This window comes from Magnolia sinica, chromosome 1, assembly GCF_029962835.1.
Source record: "Magnolia sinica isolate HGM2019 chromosome 1, MsV1, whole genome shotgun sequence".
Lineage (NCBI taxonomy): Eukaryota > Viridiplantae > Streptophyta > Magnoliopsida > Magnoliales > Magnoliaceae > Magnolia > Magnolia sinica.
This window is the reverse complement of record NC_080573.1, coordinates 21,797,322-21,816,183: the sequence shown is the minus strand read 5'-3', so window position 1 is coordinate 21,816,183 and position 18,862 is coordinate 21,797,322. Positions and strand designations below refer to the sequence as shown.

General features: G+C 38.8%; 1 protein-coding gene across 8 annotated transcripts; it reads right to left on the bottom strand.

Annotated features, from left to right (window-relative positions):
- Positions 1-5,183: 5,183 nt before the first annotated feature.
- LOC131242773 (cytochrome P450 704B1-like) lies at positions 5,184-8,140 on the bottom strand. 8 transcript variants are annotated; one of them, XR_009169721.1, is made up of 4 exons: positions 7,513-7,734; positions 7,358-7,423; positions 6,235-6,310; positions 5,429-5,707 (listed from the first exon to the last, which is right to left on the bottom strand). XR_009169721.1 is itself a non-coding variant. In XM_058241644.1 (3 exons), the coding sequence occupies exons 1-3, from the start codon at positions 7,670-7,672 to the stop codon at positions 5,330-5,332; spliced, it is 288 nt and encodes a 95-aa protein (XP_058097627.1). In that variant the 5' UTR covers positions 7,673-7,730; the 3' UTR covers positions 5,184-5,329. The 8 variants fall into 8 exon arrangements, 1 of the variants encoding a protein (XP_058097627.1); XM_058241644.1 differs by lacking the exons at positions 6,235-6,310; positions 7,358-7,423 and adding an exon at positions 5,184-5,383 and having other exon boundaries at positions 5,550-5,707; positions 7,597-7,730; XR_009169726.1 differs by lacking the exon at positions 6,235-6,310.
- Between the last annotated feature and the right edge of the window lie 10,722 nt (positions 8,141-18,862).

Here is an 18,862-nt window from a genome sequence, read left to right as displayed (position 1 = left end):
TTGCCTTGCGCACACACTTACACCAGCCTTTAAGCTTTTGTAAGCTTATGTACGACCGTTGCGTGCAGGTAACGTTGGACAGCAGCAGCCCTGAGGCAGGAGTGCGCATCAGTTTATTTTGAAACTTTTTGATCACCTTGTATTTCCCTTTCCGCATTGTACTTAAAGTTTTTGTTATAGTGGATGTGTGGTGATGTTGTTTTGTGACTTAGTTATGCTTGTGGTTATGCTCCATTACAAAAAAAATTATACTGAAATCCTCCTTGTAGAATCCTAGGATCGGAATCTGGCATGCGAGTGCCGGGATCAGAGAATGGGGCACTATGGAGGCTGTTGGCACTGGATTCGGCGATCAGGAATTTTGTGAGCCCGTTTTCCGAGTTTGGGGCATGACAGGATTGATCACTTTTATTGTTACTGATAAAGGAGAGGTGGTCGGAGTAACTGATGTTCTTTGTGACCGCATCATCTTCTAGCTTGAAGATGCAACCAACTTCGATGCGGTTTTCTTTTTATTTTCCTCAGTCACTTGTTTCTTCTTCTTGACTATGAGTTTCTCTTTTCTAGTTGGAGAAGAAAAAATTCAGGTGATGATGAGGTCAGTAGGCTCAACAACCAATTTATTATAATAATTCTGCCACTAATAACGAAAAGTGATCATTTGGCAGGGACAACTTTGGAAGACATGCAGTACAGAAGTAGCGCTTATCATGTAGAAATTGTTATGGAGGGTTTGATGAATGCTGACCGATTCCATGAGCGAGTGTTGTTGAGGAGGTTGATTGGTAAATTTATGAGTGAAAGGGTAAGGAATGCATTGAGTTAAGTTGAATTGACAGGCAAGAAGATTAAAATAGTATTACTTAACCCATGCCTTAGCATCGATGCCAGTTTTCATGGTGTCACCATAGGGGAGGTATCTGCAAAGGAGATAGCTTTCCTAAGCCCTATCTCTATTTTCGATTGTGTCAATGTTGGCCAATTCAAAGTCATTTTCAGTGAACCAGGCTATGTTGATTTCTTTATTTTAGAAGGGATAGAAGGAACAGTTGGGTTTATTAGTATAAAGGGAGAAGAAGTATTTCATACATTTTGTAAATGTACAAACACTACAAGAAAAGATGGCTTTAGCCTCGGTTCAAAACTGTGGCTAAAAAGGTTAAAAACTGAAGCTAAAGCCTTTAGCCTTGGTTTTGCCTCAGTTTTCCAAACTGAGGTTGAAACCCCTGTAGCTAAAGGCTTTAGCCTCAGTTTTAGCAACCGAGGCTAAAATGACTTTTACAGCCTCGGTTCTTCAAGTGAAGCTAAAAGAACCTTTTTAGCTTCAATTTTCTCAAAATGAGGCTAAATTAAAATTTTAGCCTCCATTGTTTCCAACTGAGACTAAATTCAAATTTAGCCTCAATTGCCTCTGACCGAAGCTAAAACTATTTTTAACCTTGGTTCTCAACAGCCGGGGCTAAAGCCTTTAGCCATGAGAGTAGCTGTCTCAGTTTGGATAACTGAGGCTAAAGATGGATTTACCCTCTATTGGCATCAACTAAGCCTTTTTCACTGTTGATTACCCTTGAATCAGTCACCAGAGAACATGTTAGCTTCAAAGAAATCTGAAAAAGAAAAGTAATAGGAATCCATTGCAAACAGATCAAACAGCACAAAATACTAAGAGTAGCACTCCACATAACCAGTCTTGCAAAACCGAAGTTTAAGCAAATGGCATTTTAGCATGTTCTGCCTAGTGCCAACCCTGTGGAATATTCAGAATAACATCTGTTGCATTTTTCACCAATGCCTGGCCAAAATATTCAGTAGTAATCATCAACAACAGTAACTAAGCATTGTAGCTTTGGACAAGAGTAACATGCTCTCCCTCCTTCAACAAACCTCGGCTCTGGTGCATGAAAATTTTATAGAATTAACTATTAAAGGGGAAAACAAGGAGAAATAAAAACAATCAAGATCCATGAGTGCAAGCATTCGATAATTCCATACCAGCAGGAGATTCAGAGCTCAAGAGAACGTCTCTTCTGCATCATTGGAGAACTACATATATATGGGCAACACCCCATGATAAAGTGCCAGCCTCTGCTTAACCCTTTCTCTGCCAAGCACGAAACTCTAATTCTATCATCACAAAAATTATACAACAACAACAAAAGGCTCCAATCTATAACTTGCACATCGGCAAGCCAATAATTGAGGAAAAGTCCTTGTTGCCAAATGTTGGCTATTTGTCATCCTGAAACTTTTTATATAAGACCAAAAGTTTTTTTGTATAAGACCAAAAACTGCACAAAAAGCTAATTTAGCATGATATACCTTTGCCGGTCACGCCCTGAAATTCGGGGTCGAGCATAACTCACTCCCGAGTTCCAAAACATCACTTATGCAACATATTTAATGATGAATGTATGTTGATGTATTAGTGCATAAAACATGGAATAGATTAAGCCAAAACACAAATATGATTCAGTGGTGAATAAAGCAACGGAAGACTTATAGCAAAATGTGTACAAGTGTAAAACTGAATTTCATATACAAGCCAGATCGTATGAAAGTGTTTGGTCAAAAATTATAAGTATCCTCTCATGTCGTTCCCAAAATTAATCCCAGGACCCCCTTTTGCACACTGGTGCTCGAAACCCGTCTCAAAACCGCAAATAGTAGAAGCTGGTTGTGTCATCCGCATCTCGCATCTCGAGTCGCATCCACATCTCGCAACATCGTGGCCTAAGACATGAGTCGGTAGTGTTTAACCGCCGTAAACGTGAGAGTGATGATCAACTGGTGGAACAATAAGGCAATGGCTTAACATGTTATCGTTCAGCAACAAGAATGATAAAGCAGACAATTAAATAAATCCAAAGAACTCTTGTTAAAGCAAGAATGAATGCGGTATGATGCGTGCCCTCACGCGTAAACCCTCGCGTCTTCATCTTACGTTATGCATGACATCGCATAAAAGTTCGCCACATCTACAAATCACATGCAAATGCGTGCTTGGATTTGATTACCAAGTTGTTATTAGTCCTTTTCATACAGCAGGATGGGGAAGCTAAGATACATTCCTCATATCACCATCCAAACAGGGATCCATACTAGGGTCGTCAATCCTAGACATCTCATACGATCATATATTTGAGGTCGTAACAAAGGGCTCATCAATCAATGCACGCCTTTCATGCCTTTACTACCAGCAGATCGGCTCGTCACCTCCTTGCGGTATCAGGTATACTCGAGGTCACTACAAAGGGCTGTACAATAATGTAGGCCGCTAACGAATGTATGTCCAACCACATAATGGCTACGGTTAGTTATACGTACTACGGGAAACTCATCACGAAAGCGATTTGGCCAATGCCAGTGTCCGATCCGCCATGCCGGCACATGAGTCTTAGGCAAGTCCACGTTAATATTTCACCGTAATTTCTGATTAAAATCAAGCAATACTCTATAATGTTAAAAATCGGACAATCGGGTTAATTGAGAACTCGATACACCAACATTTCTTAGCGACAAGATGCCAAACTTCGCGTTCCTAACATTCCGATCTAATACACTTGTTGTCTAATAGTCCCAGTGGGAAAGAAATTCAACTCCATGTAGGGTCAATACCAATTCCTAACTAAGGAATCCCAAACAATTACACTAAACAGTAATTCATAGGATCAATAAGAATGGAAAAAACGCAATCATGGTAGCCAAAGATTAAGAATATCAACTTAACATAAATGGAAGCATAAGTAAGACATTAAAAGAGAAGGAAATAAAGGAAAAGGAAAAGAGATTGAAATATTCTCAAGCAATTAATTATTCATTACACTTAGATATTGTCCATTTCACAAACTTACATAATGGACCACATCATGCGAGTTAAATCATCATTAGGCAATCCTTTTATAAGGAAGATGTTAATATCTAGTATTACATGAAAATAAATGCAAAATTCACATATTTTATAAGTATAAGGTACTTTATAAATAAATAGAATAAATTCACCTTTACATGCATTCAAATTATTAACAAAATGACTTAATCCTCCATAGCAAGAATAAATCATAATTAACATTAAAAGCCTTTAAAACCATAACCTATACACTTAAAGTCCGCACCTTAAGCGAAGAAAGAACCACCGAACTGATTTAGACGAATTGTCTTCGTCAACGGCGATAGAATACCCTAAAACAAGGATAGAAATAAGATACAACAACACCAAAACTAATCTAAGCTCTAACACAGATTAGGGTTAGGTTAACTTACCCCAAAGTGAACTCAGAACCGTCAGAAGAACGATTCAAAGCGAAGGTTCAACGATAAAGAAGAACAAGGAGGAATCCAAGATGATTCACCAACTTATCTCTCTCACTTTCTCTCTCTTTTCCACTCTCTTTCCAAGCTAGGGTTAGAGAAAATCGTATGGAAAAGAGAGCTAGGGTTTAAGGACTATAAATAGGCCTATACTTGACGAAAATAACCCTAGGAACAAGGTATACTTAGGTTATAACCAAAGTAAGCCTTTCTCGATCCAACGAAGCACTTCTGGTGGGCCTATAACCACGAAAGGTCGGACTTAAGCTCACTGACCATGGATCTAGGTCAGGCTGAGTTTTCATACCGACCGGCTCTTTAGATCAACGTGGGAGACCACACTCAATTCAACGGTCACGAATCTCGATCAGTCCACAAGCACTAGGATATGCCTGGGCCAACTATCCCGATCGGAGGGTGAAATTGGGTCGAATCCAACGGTCCGATAGCTTAAAATCGTCGCGGAAGCAGACTCAGATTTCAATAAAAACATAATAAATTCCAACCGTTCTCACACTCTTCACTCCGAACTCAATCAAATCGACCCAGAACATCGGATCGACTTGATTTTCGAGGTGAAGATCAAGCCCAACTCGGTGACCGCAACAGCCTAAGATCATCGCCATCGGACTTTCGACGCGCGGTCCAGGTCCGATCCAGATCTTCCAAAAATTCCCCAGAACAACTGGATTTAGCGATGGATCCCAGATTTCAGAGTAACGTAGCGCTCACTAATCTACACGTTTAGAGCCATGCAGATACAATTTAAAGTGATTGATGCGAATTTCACAAGCAATCGAGTAAAGCGCTAATTACCCCAAAAACAACTACTTAAGGAAAGATTGGCACAAAAATTCCAAGGTCGTTACAATTGCACATGCGTAGAACATCCAATTCTTTCTTGCAAAATGTGGATTCCACCATGAAAAACAGGTGTATCCACACATCAATTGGGCAACAGCTGTATGTTGGGTCAGATCATTGGTTGTCGCCCTCCTCGCTGAGTCGACCTGTTCAATTTTCAGGCCAAGTGCTCATCCTGATTGGGCCCACCTTTTTGCACTACCTGGACATCCTACACACATGACACATTGAGGGGAAAGAAAAGTACAACGTACTATGAGTTGAATGTGATGAGATTCATGTGATCATTACTCTTTAGAAAGACACGCACATCCACATGCATCAATACAGATATGCATGCATTAGAAGAGAGTGTTTCTTGGGTAGATGAGAAAGACCTGCACGCCTACTTGTTGGTTTTGTATAAAAGCTTGGCATAAGATAGTTGATAGCTTGAGGGCATAGTCTCTGAATACAAGAGTACTGGAATCTCTCAAGTTCTTTGATGCGAACTCCAAGCTTGCAGTCTTTCTTTGCTTCCTCCACATATCTCCATCTGCATTAAAAATCTCATATGCACGTAACACTTCCATGTACGAATGATACACCTCAGCCTGCATCATCAAACACTCATCTCCCAAAACAAATCTCGGAAGATGGATTGTTACTGCTCTTAAGAATAATTGTTAGGATCCTCCAATTTGGCAAATTTTTGGTGCATCTCCCATCTACAGGGAGTCCATCATATCAACAGATTGGACTGTAGAGAAAAATAGTGGCATGCTTTTAATAAAGTAACAAGTAGAGAAAAATGAATCTTACTTCTAGCATAAGATGTTTATCCTCGGCTTGCATTAAAATAATGTATGTGAAGTCTGATTTTGGCTCAATTAGTAAATAGGTTAGATTCTGGCTGACCTTGACATGGCCCAAACCTGGCCCATAACCACCCCTAAATGATTATCCAGTCAATTTACTTTCATTCAACATAAATATAGCAATAATCCTGCTGGAAAAGAATTTTGAACACAATTCAAAAGCATTTAAGAAGTATGCAACAACAATACCTAAAACTATTCTTACCATAGGAACTACAATATCTTCCTTCTGAGTACTCCTAAAAAATGTGCTGGATAGCATTCCAATACTCTGTGTAAGTCTAAAGACCAGGGTACAAGAAATATTCAGTTACTTTCAATGGTAAAACAAAGCAAAACATAACAAAGAAAATGCAATCAATAACAAGACATAGATTAAAGTACAAGACCAATAACCATCTGGTTTTGTTAAAAAATATAAGCACTTCTCTAATCAATGCTAAAGATCTACATTTTTCAGTAACTGAGTTACTATTCACATTAAAAAAAAAAAAAAAAATAGTCTAGAGATGGCCAAAATGGAAAAAGAAGAAGAAGAAGAAGATATCCAGAATTTTGAAATTGATTCCATGCGTGCACACATTTATGCTCCAGATAACCAAACTGTATCAAAATGTGACTAACCATTGCCTTGATAACCAAGTTGCATCAAAATGTGATCAACCATAGAAAAGCTTGATTTTTTTAACTCAAATTATCAAGATTCAAGAGTCACATTTCATTGGTCATGGTTTTCAAAGGTATTGAATATAGTTTTTTTTTTTTTTTTCATTTTCTTTTTTGGGCTTTCATACATTTTCGTTTCTCATGAAAGGGACGACTTTTTTTTTCCTCTTTCAAGCAAAAGACAATGCTTAATCTAAAGATCATTCTTTCTTGAACTTTTCTCAAACCTCAGGACCCTTTGGTGACAATTCACAAAATGCAATATAAATGTCGTATCTGAATAGGCAAGGATTCTACTCAAAGCCAGCCAACACTGATCTTGCCATTCCTTCATCCTATAGCCACTTATACATTAAAGACCTTATTTTGACCCTCTCGATTGTATATGACATACATAACGAAAATGCTATTAATGATTTTAGTGGGTAACTGACACAGTTTACTAGAAAATCAATCTTCTTCTCAATCAAATCTTCTTCACAAAATGCAATAAAAAAATCATAGCCTTTTGGAGGGTATTGGGGAAAACGATCAAGTCCCACATCATGTGGATGATTCATGGAAACATCGGGTTGCCCATGCTCCTTCCTACAGCCAACCTAAACAGGAATTAAAAAGAAAAAGAAAAGAAAAAAAAGTTAAATAGAATATAAAGCATGCACCTGCCCGACAGAACCCACTTGCAAAGGCTGAGAAATATCCCTGATTTCACAATTGGCCATAGTACCCTGTATTTCAACGAGTGACTCTCCCATCTCACAAACTAGTATAATTCATGACATCGAAAGTTACGTAGAATGAAAACAAGCACATGAACCTATACAGGACATCGAAAGTTACGTAGAGCGAGCATGACCTAGATGGCTGAAATCGTAGGGGCTGATGCCACAGACATACATACCTACTTTTCCAGGGATTTTAGGCTTGAAAAGCTCCATTTGTCTGGTCAAAGAGTTGAAGATCTGGAAATTCCTCATCCCAAGCCCTCTCTTAAACCCAAATCCTTGCCCTAGTCTTTTTGTTAGAATGCATGTGAAGAGATAAGGACAAAAAAAGATATTGAGAATTAAAAAACTAAGTACTCATCTTAAAGGAAAATCATCAAACTAATCTTACCTTTCCAAAAAGAAAAAATAGAAATAAAAATAGAATTCCCTAATTTCCTCCATTTTTCATTGAAGTGTTAATTTTTGGTCGATTTCAAAACATCCCAATATGCTCGAATAGAAACTGTGGCACCGATCAAGCATTTTCATCTCAACTAACAGATACGCTACACTCCTAGGATTCATGCAATAAATAAAAAGACTTAAAGTTCGTCTTATACCTGGGAACTGTTTTTTTTGTTTCTTGATGAAATTGAGGGCTAGGATCAGTACTCAAGAGACCATCCAAACCGATTGAAAAAACATGCATTCTAAGTTTAAAAGTAGAAATTAAAAAAATAATAAATAATAATAAAATTTTAAAAAAATTACAGAATGTCATTTGGAAGCCGTGAATACATCATAATTAAGCTCATTTGCATAAAAGTGGAACTGATCTACTAATTTATCTTTCTTTCAAAATCAGCAAAAGATCAGATATCTATAACAGATTTCATCACACAATATTTCAACAAAAATGAAACAAAAAAAGGGAAATGAAACAACAAACTGCTACTACAATTTTCTAATCCGAAACAAGCAAAGATAACAACTAATATGCAACACTTTTTAGCGCTGAAAATTAAATCAAGAAAAAAAATAGCAAGACGGTGAAATAACTAGCTAAAATCACATCCAAGCATCAAATCAAGCAAAAAAACAGAATGATGAGAAATCATTTTTCCTTGATCATTGCTATAATAAGATTACAACATGTCTATCCCATACACACTAGGAGAATCATCAAGAACGAATCGACAATCACATCCGAAAAGGGGGGAAATGCCCTCCATGATGGGAAATGCTCAAAAGGCCGTCATCGTCCGGGAAAAACCTAAATATCGGAGAAACACGAAGGTTTTCGCAGAATAAAAGAGTAATAGAGAAGATTTTCGCTTCACGTACCCGACAATTTGAGGGTAGGAAATCGAATGCTCACCTATCGAAGCTTTGTTTTGCGGATCGGATTCTCTGTTCTTCACTTCAACCATTGAATGAAGATCAGAGAAAATGCATGCGAAATCTAATCGTTCACTTCCAAAAATGATCTTATAGCTAAAGAGGGGGGAAATGGGCGGACTTCGTAGATTCTCGCGGAATAAAAGAGTAATAGAGAAGATTTTTGCTTCACGTACCGAGAATTTGAGGGGTAGGATTCCGAATCCTCGCCTCTCGAAGCTTCATTTTGTAGATGGATTCTCTGTTCTTCGCTTCGAAACTTCGTTTCAGAGCTACAATGGCGAAAGAGAGTGAAAGAGGGGAAATGGTGGAAAACGTGTGATGTAGGGGCCTTTATGGGCGTAAATTTCAGGAAAAACGGATGGACGGTGTAGATAGACCACATATATTCAATATGGACGGACACGGATTAGCTACGTTGAGCAGCGAGACTTGCTACTGAAGTGACGTAACCAAGTTCTGTGGGGCCCACCATGATGTATGTGTTGTATCCACACTGTCCATCCATTTTTAGATACCATTTTATAGCATGAGCCAAAGAATGAGGTAGATAAAAAGCTGTAGTGGACCCCACCACAGAAAACAGTGGGGAGAGTGATTCCCACCGTTGAAACTATCCCAAGGCCCACCATGATTTTTATTTGAAATCCAACCTGTTCAAGAGTTAAAAAAGACATGAAAGAAGCTAAAACACAAATATCATCTTGATTGAAGACTTTCGTGGCCTTTAGAAGTTTTTAATGGTGGGCGTCACTGTCCCCATTGTTTTTTATGGTAGGGTCCACCGGAGCTTTGGATTTAACTCATTCTTTGGATGTCTTATCCTAAAGCATGCATCATGGTGGGGCCCACGAAAATTGGTGAGGTCACTCCAGTAGTGAGTCTGGCTATTCAACCTGTCAGTCGCTAATCTGCGTCCGAGATGGTTGGTCCTATCAGCGGCTTTGTCGGGCCCACCATGATGTACATGTTTTATCCAAACCGCCCATCCATTTTGGATCAAGCGAATCTTTGAATTTTCCCTTCATCCATTTCTGCTTAACATTATCAACGGTTTGGATGGGAAAAAAAAAACATTTGAGATCCGTTTAAATTAAGCTAGCCATCCTCCATTCTGAATAGATGTGGGCCCTTGCAAAACTTTTAGCCTCAGTTCCTATGCAACTGAGGCTAAAAATTAAACCTTTAACCTCCATTACTTACTAACCGAGGCAAAATATTAGACTTTTAGCCTCGGTTCCTATGCAACTGAGGCTAAAAATTAGACTTTTAGCCTTGGTTCCCATGTAACTGAGGCTAAAAAGTAGACTTTTGGCCTCGGTTCCTATGCAACTGAGGCTAAAAAGTAGACTTTTCACCTCGGTTCCTATGTAACTGAGGCTAAAAAGTAGACTTTTCGCCTCGGTTCCTATACAACTGAGGCTAAAAAGTAGGCTTTTGGCCTCGGTACCTATGCAACTGAGGCTAAAAATTAGGCTTTTGGCCTCGGTTCCTATGCAACTGAGGCTAAAAATTAGGCTTTGGCCTCAGTTCCTATGCAACTAAGGCTAAAAAGTAGACTTTTCGCCTCAGTTCCTATGCAACTGATGCTAAAAAGTGGACTTTTCGCCTCGGTTCCTATGCAATTGAGGCTTAAAAGTAGACTTTTAGCCTCGGTTCCTATGCAACTGAAACTTAAAAGTAGAATTTTCGCCTTGGTTCCTATGTAACTGAGGCTAAAAAGTAGACTTTTAGCCTCAGTTCCTATGAAACTGAGGCTAAAAAGTAGACATTTGGCCTCGGTTCCTATGCAACAGAGGCTAAAAATCAGGCTTTTCGCCTCGGTTCCTATGCAACTGAGGCTAAAAAGTAGGCTTTTGGCCTCGGTTCCTATGCAACTGAGGCTAAAAATTAGGCTTTTGGCCTCGGTTCCTATGCAACTGAGGCTAAAAATTAGGCTTTGGCCTCGGTTCCTATGCAATTGAGGCTAAAAATTAGGCTTTGGCCTCGGTTCTTATGCAACTGAGGCTAAAAAGTAGACTTTTCGCCTCGGTTCCTATGCAATGGAGGCTAAAAAGTAGACTTTTAGCCTCAGTTCCTTAGCAACTGAGGTGAAAAATGAACTTTTAGCCTTAGTTCCTTAACAACTGAGGCTAAAAAACACATTTAGCCTCCATTTTTTCAATTGAGGCTAAAAAAATGTAGCTAAAGGCCTATTTTCTTGTAGTGAAATGATCTTGGGATAAGGATATTACACTGATCGAAGAAAAAATAAAGACATTAAGTAGTAAGTTTGCAAGTAAAAGAATGAAAATATTCATAAGGCCACATTTAGAGAAGCCATAGAAGTCCTTTACTATGGTAAAAACTTTGGTTATTGCTTCATACATGTCGCAATACAAATAATCGAGTTCAAACGGAGCAAAAGCCAGTTGTCATCCTTGAGCTAGCGCCTTGGCCAGATGAATACTCTTTTGTGATTTGTACGACATTTACGCAGAATAAATAATGACATATATACATAAATAGGAATGCTGTGTGTTCCTGATCACTAACTTCAGCATGATTCTTTTACTGAATGAGCATAAAGTTGGAGTAAGCTCTTTCATTTTTGTCTGGAAGGATGAAGTAATAATTGTCGTCTTGGACGAAACTTAGGTAGATTCCATTGCCAAAAGGAAGAAAATTGGCGAAACATAAACATCCATGTCTGTTGGACTCATAAGACCACATCCGAAGTAGAACGTGTTGGTTAATTGGCTCCAGAACATCGAAACTGTAGTCAGGAGGGAAGTATATGCTGGAAATTCGAAAAGAAAGCCTAATACATTCATAAATGCCAACTTATTTTCATATATTTCCATGTTGTTAGACTACGCTATTTTGTCAATCCTTTCATTGGTCTCAGCCAGGATCTTAAAGCTTTAAAGGCATTCACAGGATTCAGAAGATTAGATTAAAGTAATAGTTTTTTACTTGGACAGCCTATGAAGAATTGATCTATTGTTGGAATTTCTTGGTGAGTACTTTTAGGATGGAAGGCTAGTCCAAGTGAACAGAATGTTTTGTTTTGATCGCAAGGGGTATCAATGATGATATCATTTATGATCTTAGAAGAGAAAGTGTTTAGTTCTCTGATAAAATCTTCCTGACGGGAAGGTTGGAAGAGCAGAAGTTGAAGAAGCAGCCATGATAGCAGTATAAAGTTTTGGAAGAGGAAGAAATGAGTAAGAAAGGAAGCAAGAGGAGTAGAAAATCAAAATTGTTTTAAATATCTGTATATATCGGTAAAAAATGTGCACATTAATGAAAAGATAATCATGCCTCCTCACATAATTCGACCATTAAAAGAACATTGGTGTGTGTCACCATGACATCCATGGGTAAAAGCAAGATCATCGTTCGGTTTTTATCTTGGTCGAGTAGAGTCAATAAGAAGCTCACACATGAAAAAGAAAAGTTGATTGTATTTATTGTATTGAACAACGAATCACCCTCACTTTGGCCTTTTTGCATAAAGGCGAAGCGATGTGAGGGGCAATATTGTACCCTACTTTTTACCATTCCTAGAAGAGCTAAATAGGAAAGGACATGTGTCATTGCACAAAAAGCATACATCATCCATAAGATTTGTGAGGATATTTGGAGCACATTTTACGAAAATGACAGCTGACGTTAGGTAGGTAATACACGTCATTCGAAGATAGAATATGACCAAGTAGTGGAAGACGGAACATGGTCAAATGAGAAGTGGTTACCAAGATTGGTGTCAAGAAGGGAAAGAAGAATCTGGAAGGCCAGATTGGTGCTAAAGCAGTTTCTATAATCGTTAGACATGGGAAGATGTCTTTAGATAGTTATTTCAAGAAAGTTTATGAATAGCGAAGGAGCTCAACGAAGCAAAATGTCTCATACCAACCCAATCAAACAAATCAACCAAATCAGATCTATCCTACTATAGTCCTATTAATTATTTTTTATGTTTCTTAGCATAATCTATCTTTTACGTTCCTATGCATAACTAGTAGTCTAATCCTTCATTAGGAGTAACAGTAATCCAGTAGCTATAATCCTTAATAGTAATCCAAGTTTATGCTCATCCGCTAGATGAATCCTATTTCAATACAAGCAGTTCTTCTTTCAGAAAGGTGCTTTATAGTTACTCCTTGCAGTTAACTGTAAGTGTTTCATTTTTGTTTACCTTTGAATTTGAAAGTCCTTTCATACGGAAGGCAATGTACAACCCGTTATTGGAAGATGAACCCCACCTTTTGATAATCGCCTGATTATCTTAAACAACTCACAAGTGGTTGAATAGGCTACTAGTCTTCTCAGATCTCGGTCATATACGGGCGAGTTTGATGTATCTGCCTATCTTGATGCTTGAGGTCAAAGTTGTTCGGTTGGAATCGAGCCACATAGTTGATTCTGGCACACCCGTAAATATCATGAGACACATGATGGATATTGAATCGCGACAGAGGCAAAATCATAATCAGGATGCTAGAAAATGACTGTTCCATTGCTGGCACTGCGGTTTTCACTACGTAGTCCACATCATATAGACATGTGGCATAAAAAAAGATGCTCAGATGTTTGGAGAATTGTGGATTGTGACTGTCCATCTTGATGGCCCTTACCATGGCTAGATGATGGTTTAAAAACCAAACCTATCAGATCATCCTAGCCATCCAATCAGTGGCGTTTCAAATGAAGAAATCTAATTGCTAGAATTGTGAAGTTTCCATTGCATGAGCCATCATCATAAGGCCCATTAGATGAACAGTTCCCATCATGTATAAACTAGGTACATGTACGATGGAGAGAGGATTATACAAAATCTCATGTTTACCATTTCTATCATGCGTTTGGATCCTCTATTGGGAAACATGAATTTTCTATTTGTCACATTTTTATTGGGCAATGTCATCATTGATGACATCAACACTATTGCAATGATGTCATCAGTGATGACATGGCCCAATGAAAATGTAGGAAATGGGAAATACTTCCCAACAATAGAGGATCTAAATTCATTTATCATAACACATACGAGAGGTTAATAGGTCGACGCTTGGCTTGGGACCTATGGGATAATGGTTCACTCGGGTTAGCCATTCTGCTTGTGTTCACTTGAACCAAACATGACCATGCGTCTTGACGAATGACTTGTTTGAGACATGTGTGATTAAGATAGTACCGACTTGCTAGAGTTGTACTCAAACTCGAGTTGGGTGGAACACTTATGACCTTGACCACCAAATCAGCCGATCAGTGTTGAGGGTCAAATATTGCATATCAGACCCCAGTTATTTCCTGGATTTACGAACATGGTACTGTTTAACGGCCCATTTTAATCGTGTTTGTGATGCAAGGTGCATTTACGAGCTTGGACTAAAACAGGGTACCAAAAGCATAGATTTAATGCTCAAAATTCACCAAGGCAAGGGACGGATTCTAGGGGACCAAAATCAAGGGATTTACATGCCAGAGAATCGTGGGATTCATGCCGTTCACGTTAAATGGGCTCGAAAATCATCTAGAATGCAAGATCATAGGGTTCCCACCATTAGTTTGGCTTAAGACTTCATACATGGCCAGATGACCATAAATTAACTATACACGTCAAATTTGACCCATTGGATCTTTGTGAAAGTGGGCCAACGAATAGATCATCCATTAAAATCCTGATTTGGGGCACACCTGATATCTGAATGTGCTTCAAATTTTGTCTCAACCCCTTAAATGAGGTGAAAAAAATGGATGGACGGAACAGATTCCACATGTACATCATAGTGGACCCCGCATGTACAACGCATGTACATGGGGTACACGCGCCTGTGCTGCACCAGACGACCAATTTGGTCAACAGACGGTTGACCCGTCTTCTTTCCGCGCTAGCGTCCAGTGGACGGATGCTGACTGGCCTTTTTGGCCAGTGGGCCCCACCCATCATTCGTTCGGATGATCAGGACCTTCCATACTCTCCAGAGAGGGGACACAACCCTCGCCTAGCTTTCCTTTCGGTCCCATGTATGTAGAGACAGGCAGATCACCTTTCAAACGCAAGATGGACGGCAAAGCAGAAAACCATGTGGGACACACCTAATCTAATCCAAAACCAGCCATTTCCAATTTGGCTTTCAAGGAGAGTGCAATGGACAATGTGGAGTTCTCAACCGACACTAATCATGGGCCCCACCAACATCACAGCGTAAGTCCTATTACGCATCCCCTGTTTTAGCGTCCGAAGCCAACCGGTTTTGGGGTTATTGCACGATCATGGCCATGATCGGACGGTACATCTGGTTTGTTCATCATGTAGGCCACCCCAAAATGTCCCAGGGGACACTATTTCTTTGAGAAGAAAGTGTTGGAAATTATACAGATTAATGTATTTCTGTATAATGTGGAAACCAAAAATTGTAAAATAATCTGAAATCAGGACAGGTTGAAGCACGTCTAAAATGCTGCCCTTAAAGTGTTATTTGCCCCTACTCAAGTGAATTGAGTATGCTGATAGGTTACAGGCAAACAGCTTCTTGGATACGACGAGCCTGGTGTGGGTCTGCGTTCAGCAAACACGAAGGCCCACTCGCTCTGGTTCACTCAAGGTCGCGAAGGAGTGACCCTTTACGACACGATGCGGATGTGCGAAGTGCAAAGTGTGCCACTAGTGCCTCTACAGCCACACTGCCTCACATGACCATGCCCACGCCCTCGCACCGTGTCCGAGTTCGAGTCCAAGTTCGAGTCCGAGTTCGAGACCGAGACCGAGCCTGTGCCCGTGCCCGTGCCCGAGCCCGAGCCCGAGCCTGAGCCCGAGCACGAGTACGAGCATGAGCGAGCGCGCGGGGGTTCCAGTGCTACGGACTGGAACACGCAAGGTCCATAGTCCACGGACTAGGTAGTGTAAATGAGTTCGATAATACTCTACAGTCCTTCATACGAATCGAGCCATGATTTCTCGTCCCTTTTCATCGATGCCCGTTAGGTCTGCAGCTTGTCTGCTCGTCTTCGTTCGAGGAAAGCAAGTGTCCTTATAGTCATGACTAGTATTATTTTATTATTAAAATATATTTTACAAAATCAATCACTAAATTTCAACAATCCCCACTTGATTTTATACAACATTCCCTTTTCTGCTGGCTATCCCAAACACGAGTATTTTCGAATAATCAGCTTTATTATAAGAAAGTATATCTTTCGATTATTAATACTTTCCTTAGTAAAAGTGTTTCAATATTACTTCGCAACAATGCCTAGCTTGATCTTTGAACTAATTATTCCTAGATAACAGAATCGAAAATACCACACACATATTCGTTATGTGTTTGTTAGAGTTCCCACAATCTTGCTCAGCACAATTAATGGCCATGTGCTTATCCTAATTCGTGAACTCTGTCGAAATGACCGGTAGCTGCAACTTTGAACTAATTATTCCTAGATAACAGAATCGAAAATACCACACACATATTCGTTATGTGTTTGTTAGAGTTCCCACAATCTTGCTCAGTACAATTAATGGCCATGTGCTTATCCTAATTCGTGAACGATTCCGAGAGAAAACTCCTAACTCTCATGAGAGACGACACCACCTCTACGTTCATATAGGTGAAATCCTTTCAGTGTTTTTGTTACTATAAGATACTTGTCCTTATAGACTGGATTTCATTAAGAGTTCTAAGACTCAACCTTCTATCGTAACGCTCAATACTTATCTATTATGGGTGGGGTTTTATAATTTAGTGCTGAAAACTTTCCACATATCAGTAACTTGTTCTTACCCATTAAATCCAAAATTAGAGATTTTCTAACTTTAGGTTGGGTTACTATCACTGGTGAAACTTTGGTTGAAGAGTTTCAACCCCATCTCTCTAGATGTAGCCTTTACTACCTCTCTTGGTAGAGGTTTAGTGAAAGGATTTGCCAGGTTATTACTTGATTTCATATAAGAAATAACAATGATTCCATCTCCAATCAATTGTCTAACATAATCATGTAGAAGACTAATATGTCTAGACTTACCATTATAAGTGTCACTATAGGCTCTAGCTAATGTGGCTTCACTATCACAATGTAGTGACACAACCGATACAGGCTTTACACAGAAAGAAATTTCTAATAAAAGATCCCTTAGCCACTCAACTTCTTTGCCTTTTGCACCCAGGGCTATAAATTCAGACTTCATTGTCGAATGCATTATGCAAGTCTGTTTCTTGGATCCCCAAGATACAGCTACACCTCCTAGGGTGAATACCCACCCTCTAGTAGACTTGTTGTCCCCTGCACTTGATATCCAGCTCGCATCGGTATATCATTCCAATACGGCAGGAAACTCTGAATAAAATAGTCCTAAGTCTTTGGTTGCTTTTAAGTAACCAAAGACTCTACTTATTGCATTCCAGTGTTCAATATTGGGGTTATTAGTAAACCTACTAAGTTTACTCATAACATATGCGATATCAGGTCTAGTGCATTGCAAGCATACATAAGACTCCCTATAGCACTCACATATTCTAATTGTGCAACTGTTCTTTCAGTATTTTTTTAGCTTGATACTTGGATCAAATGGGGTCTTCGCTTCTTTTATATTTAGATGGTTAAACTTGTTTAGTATCTTCTCAATATAATGAGATTGACACAAAGCATAACCCCTACAATATTTTTTAACTTTGATACCAAGAATGGTATCAACTTGTTTAAGATCCTTCATTTTAAATACGGAAGATAGAAACCTCTTTGTTTCAGTCACACCTTCTATTTAATTACTTATTATTAACATGTCATCAGCATACAAACAAATAATAACGATGTAATTACCATCTACTTTAGAATATATGCATTTGTCAGTTACATTATACATGAAACGATGAGATAGTATTTTGGAATCAAACTTCTCATGCTACTGTTTTGGTGTTTGTTTTAATCCATACAAAGATTTGACTAATCTACATACTTTGTTTTCATTTCCTGGTAGAACGAATCCTTCAGGTTGTTCTATGTATACCTCCTCGTTGAGGTCACTATTCAAAAATGCGGTCTTTACATCCATTTGGTGGATGTGATGATGATGTATGGAAGCGCAAATAATATCCTAATAGATGTTATCCTAGCTACAGGTGAGTATGTGTCAAAGTAATCTATCCCTTCTTTTTGTCTAAAACCCTTAACTACTAGTCGAGCTTTAAAGGTTTAGATAGTCCCATCAGTGTGATATTTCTTCCTAAATACCCACTTACAACCTATGGTCTAAAATCTGGAGGTAAGTTTACTAGTTCCCATGTTTGGTTTGATAGTATGGATTCAATTTCATCGTTTATAGCTTCTTTCCAGAAAGCTGAGTTTCTAGAGGATACGACTTCTTTATATATTTTAGGATCATCTTTTATAGTCATTACTATAGGTATTTTTCTTATAACATTTTCTCTATCTCCTTCTACAAGATGAAAAATGACACATTATGAGTCTATATAGTCATCTCCTAGACTCTTCTTTATTCTTGTCCTTTAACTCCTACGAGGTTCAATAGGAGCTTCCACTATCTGTGGAGCTGTGCTATCTGGTTCTCTATTAGGAGTTTGGATTTCATTATCCTTTGGTTCCAAGGACAGTGAGTTTTCAAAGAACTCAACATCTCTTGATTATATTATTGTATTAGACTCTATGTTTAGAAGTTTATAAGTTTTACTATTTTGTGCATACCATATGAAGGCGCACTTAATAGCTCTTGGTCCTAACTTAGTTCTTTTTGGATCAGGGGTTCTGCAATATGCAAGACATCCCTATACTTTTAGATATCCTATGTTAGGTTTTCTACCTCTCCATATTTCATATGGAGATATTTAATATTTTTTAGATGGAATTCTGTTTATTATATGGCACGCTGCAAGCAGTGCCTCAACCCATAGACTAAGTGACAACTTTGCTCTTATCAGCATTGAGTTGACCATCTCTACTAACGTTCAATTCTTCCTTTCAGCTATTCCATTTTGTTGAGGTGTGTATGGCGTTGTACATGATGTATCAGTCCATGTTCTTCACAAAAATGATCGAATTCATTGGAGAAGTATTCTCCTCCTC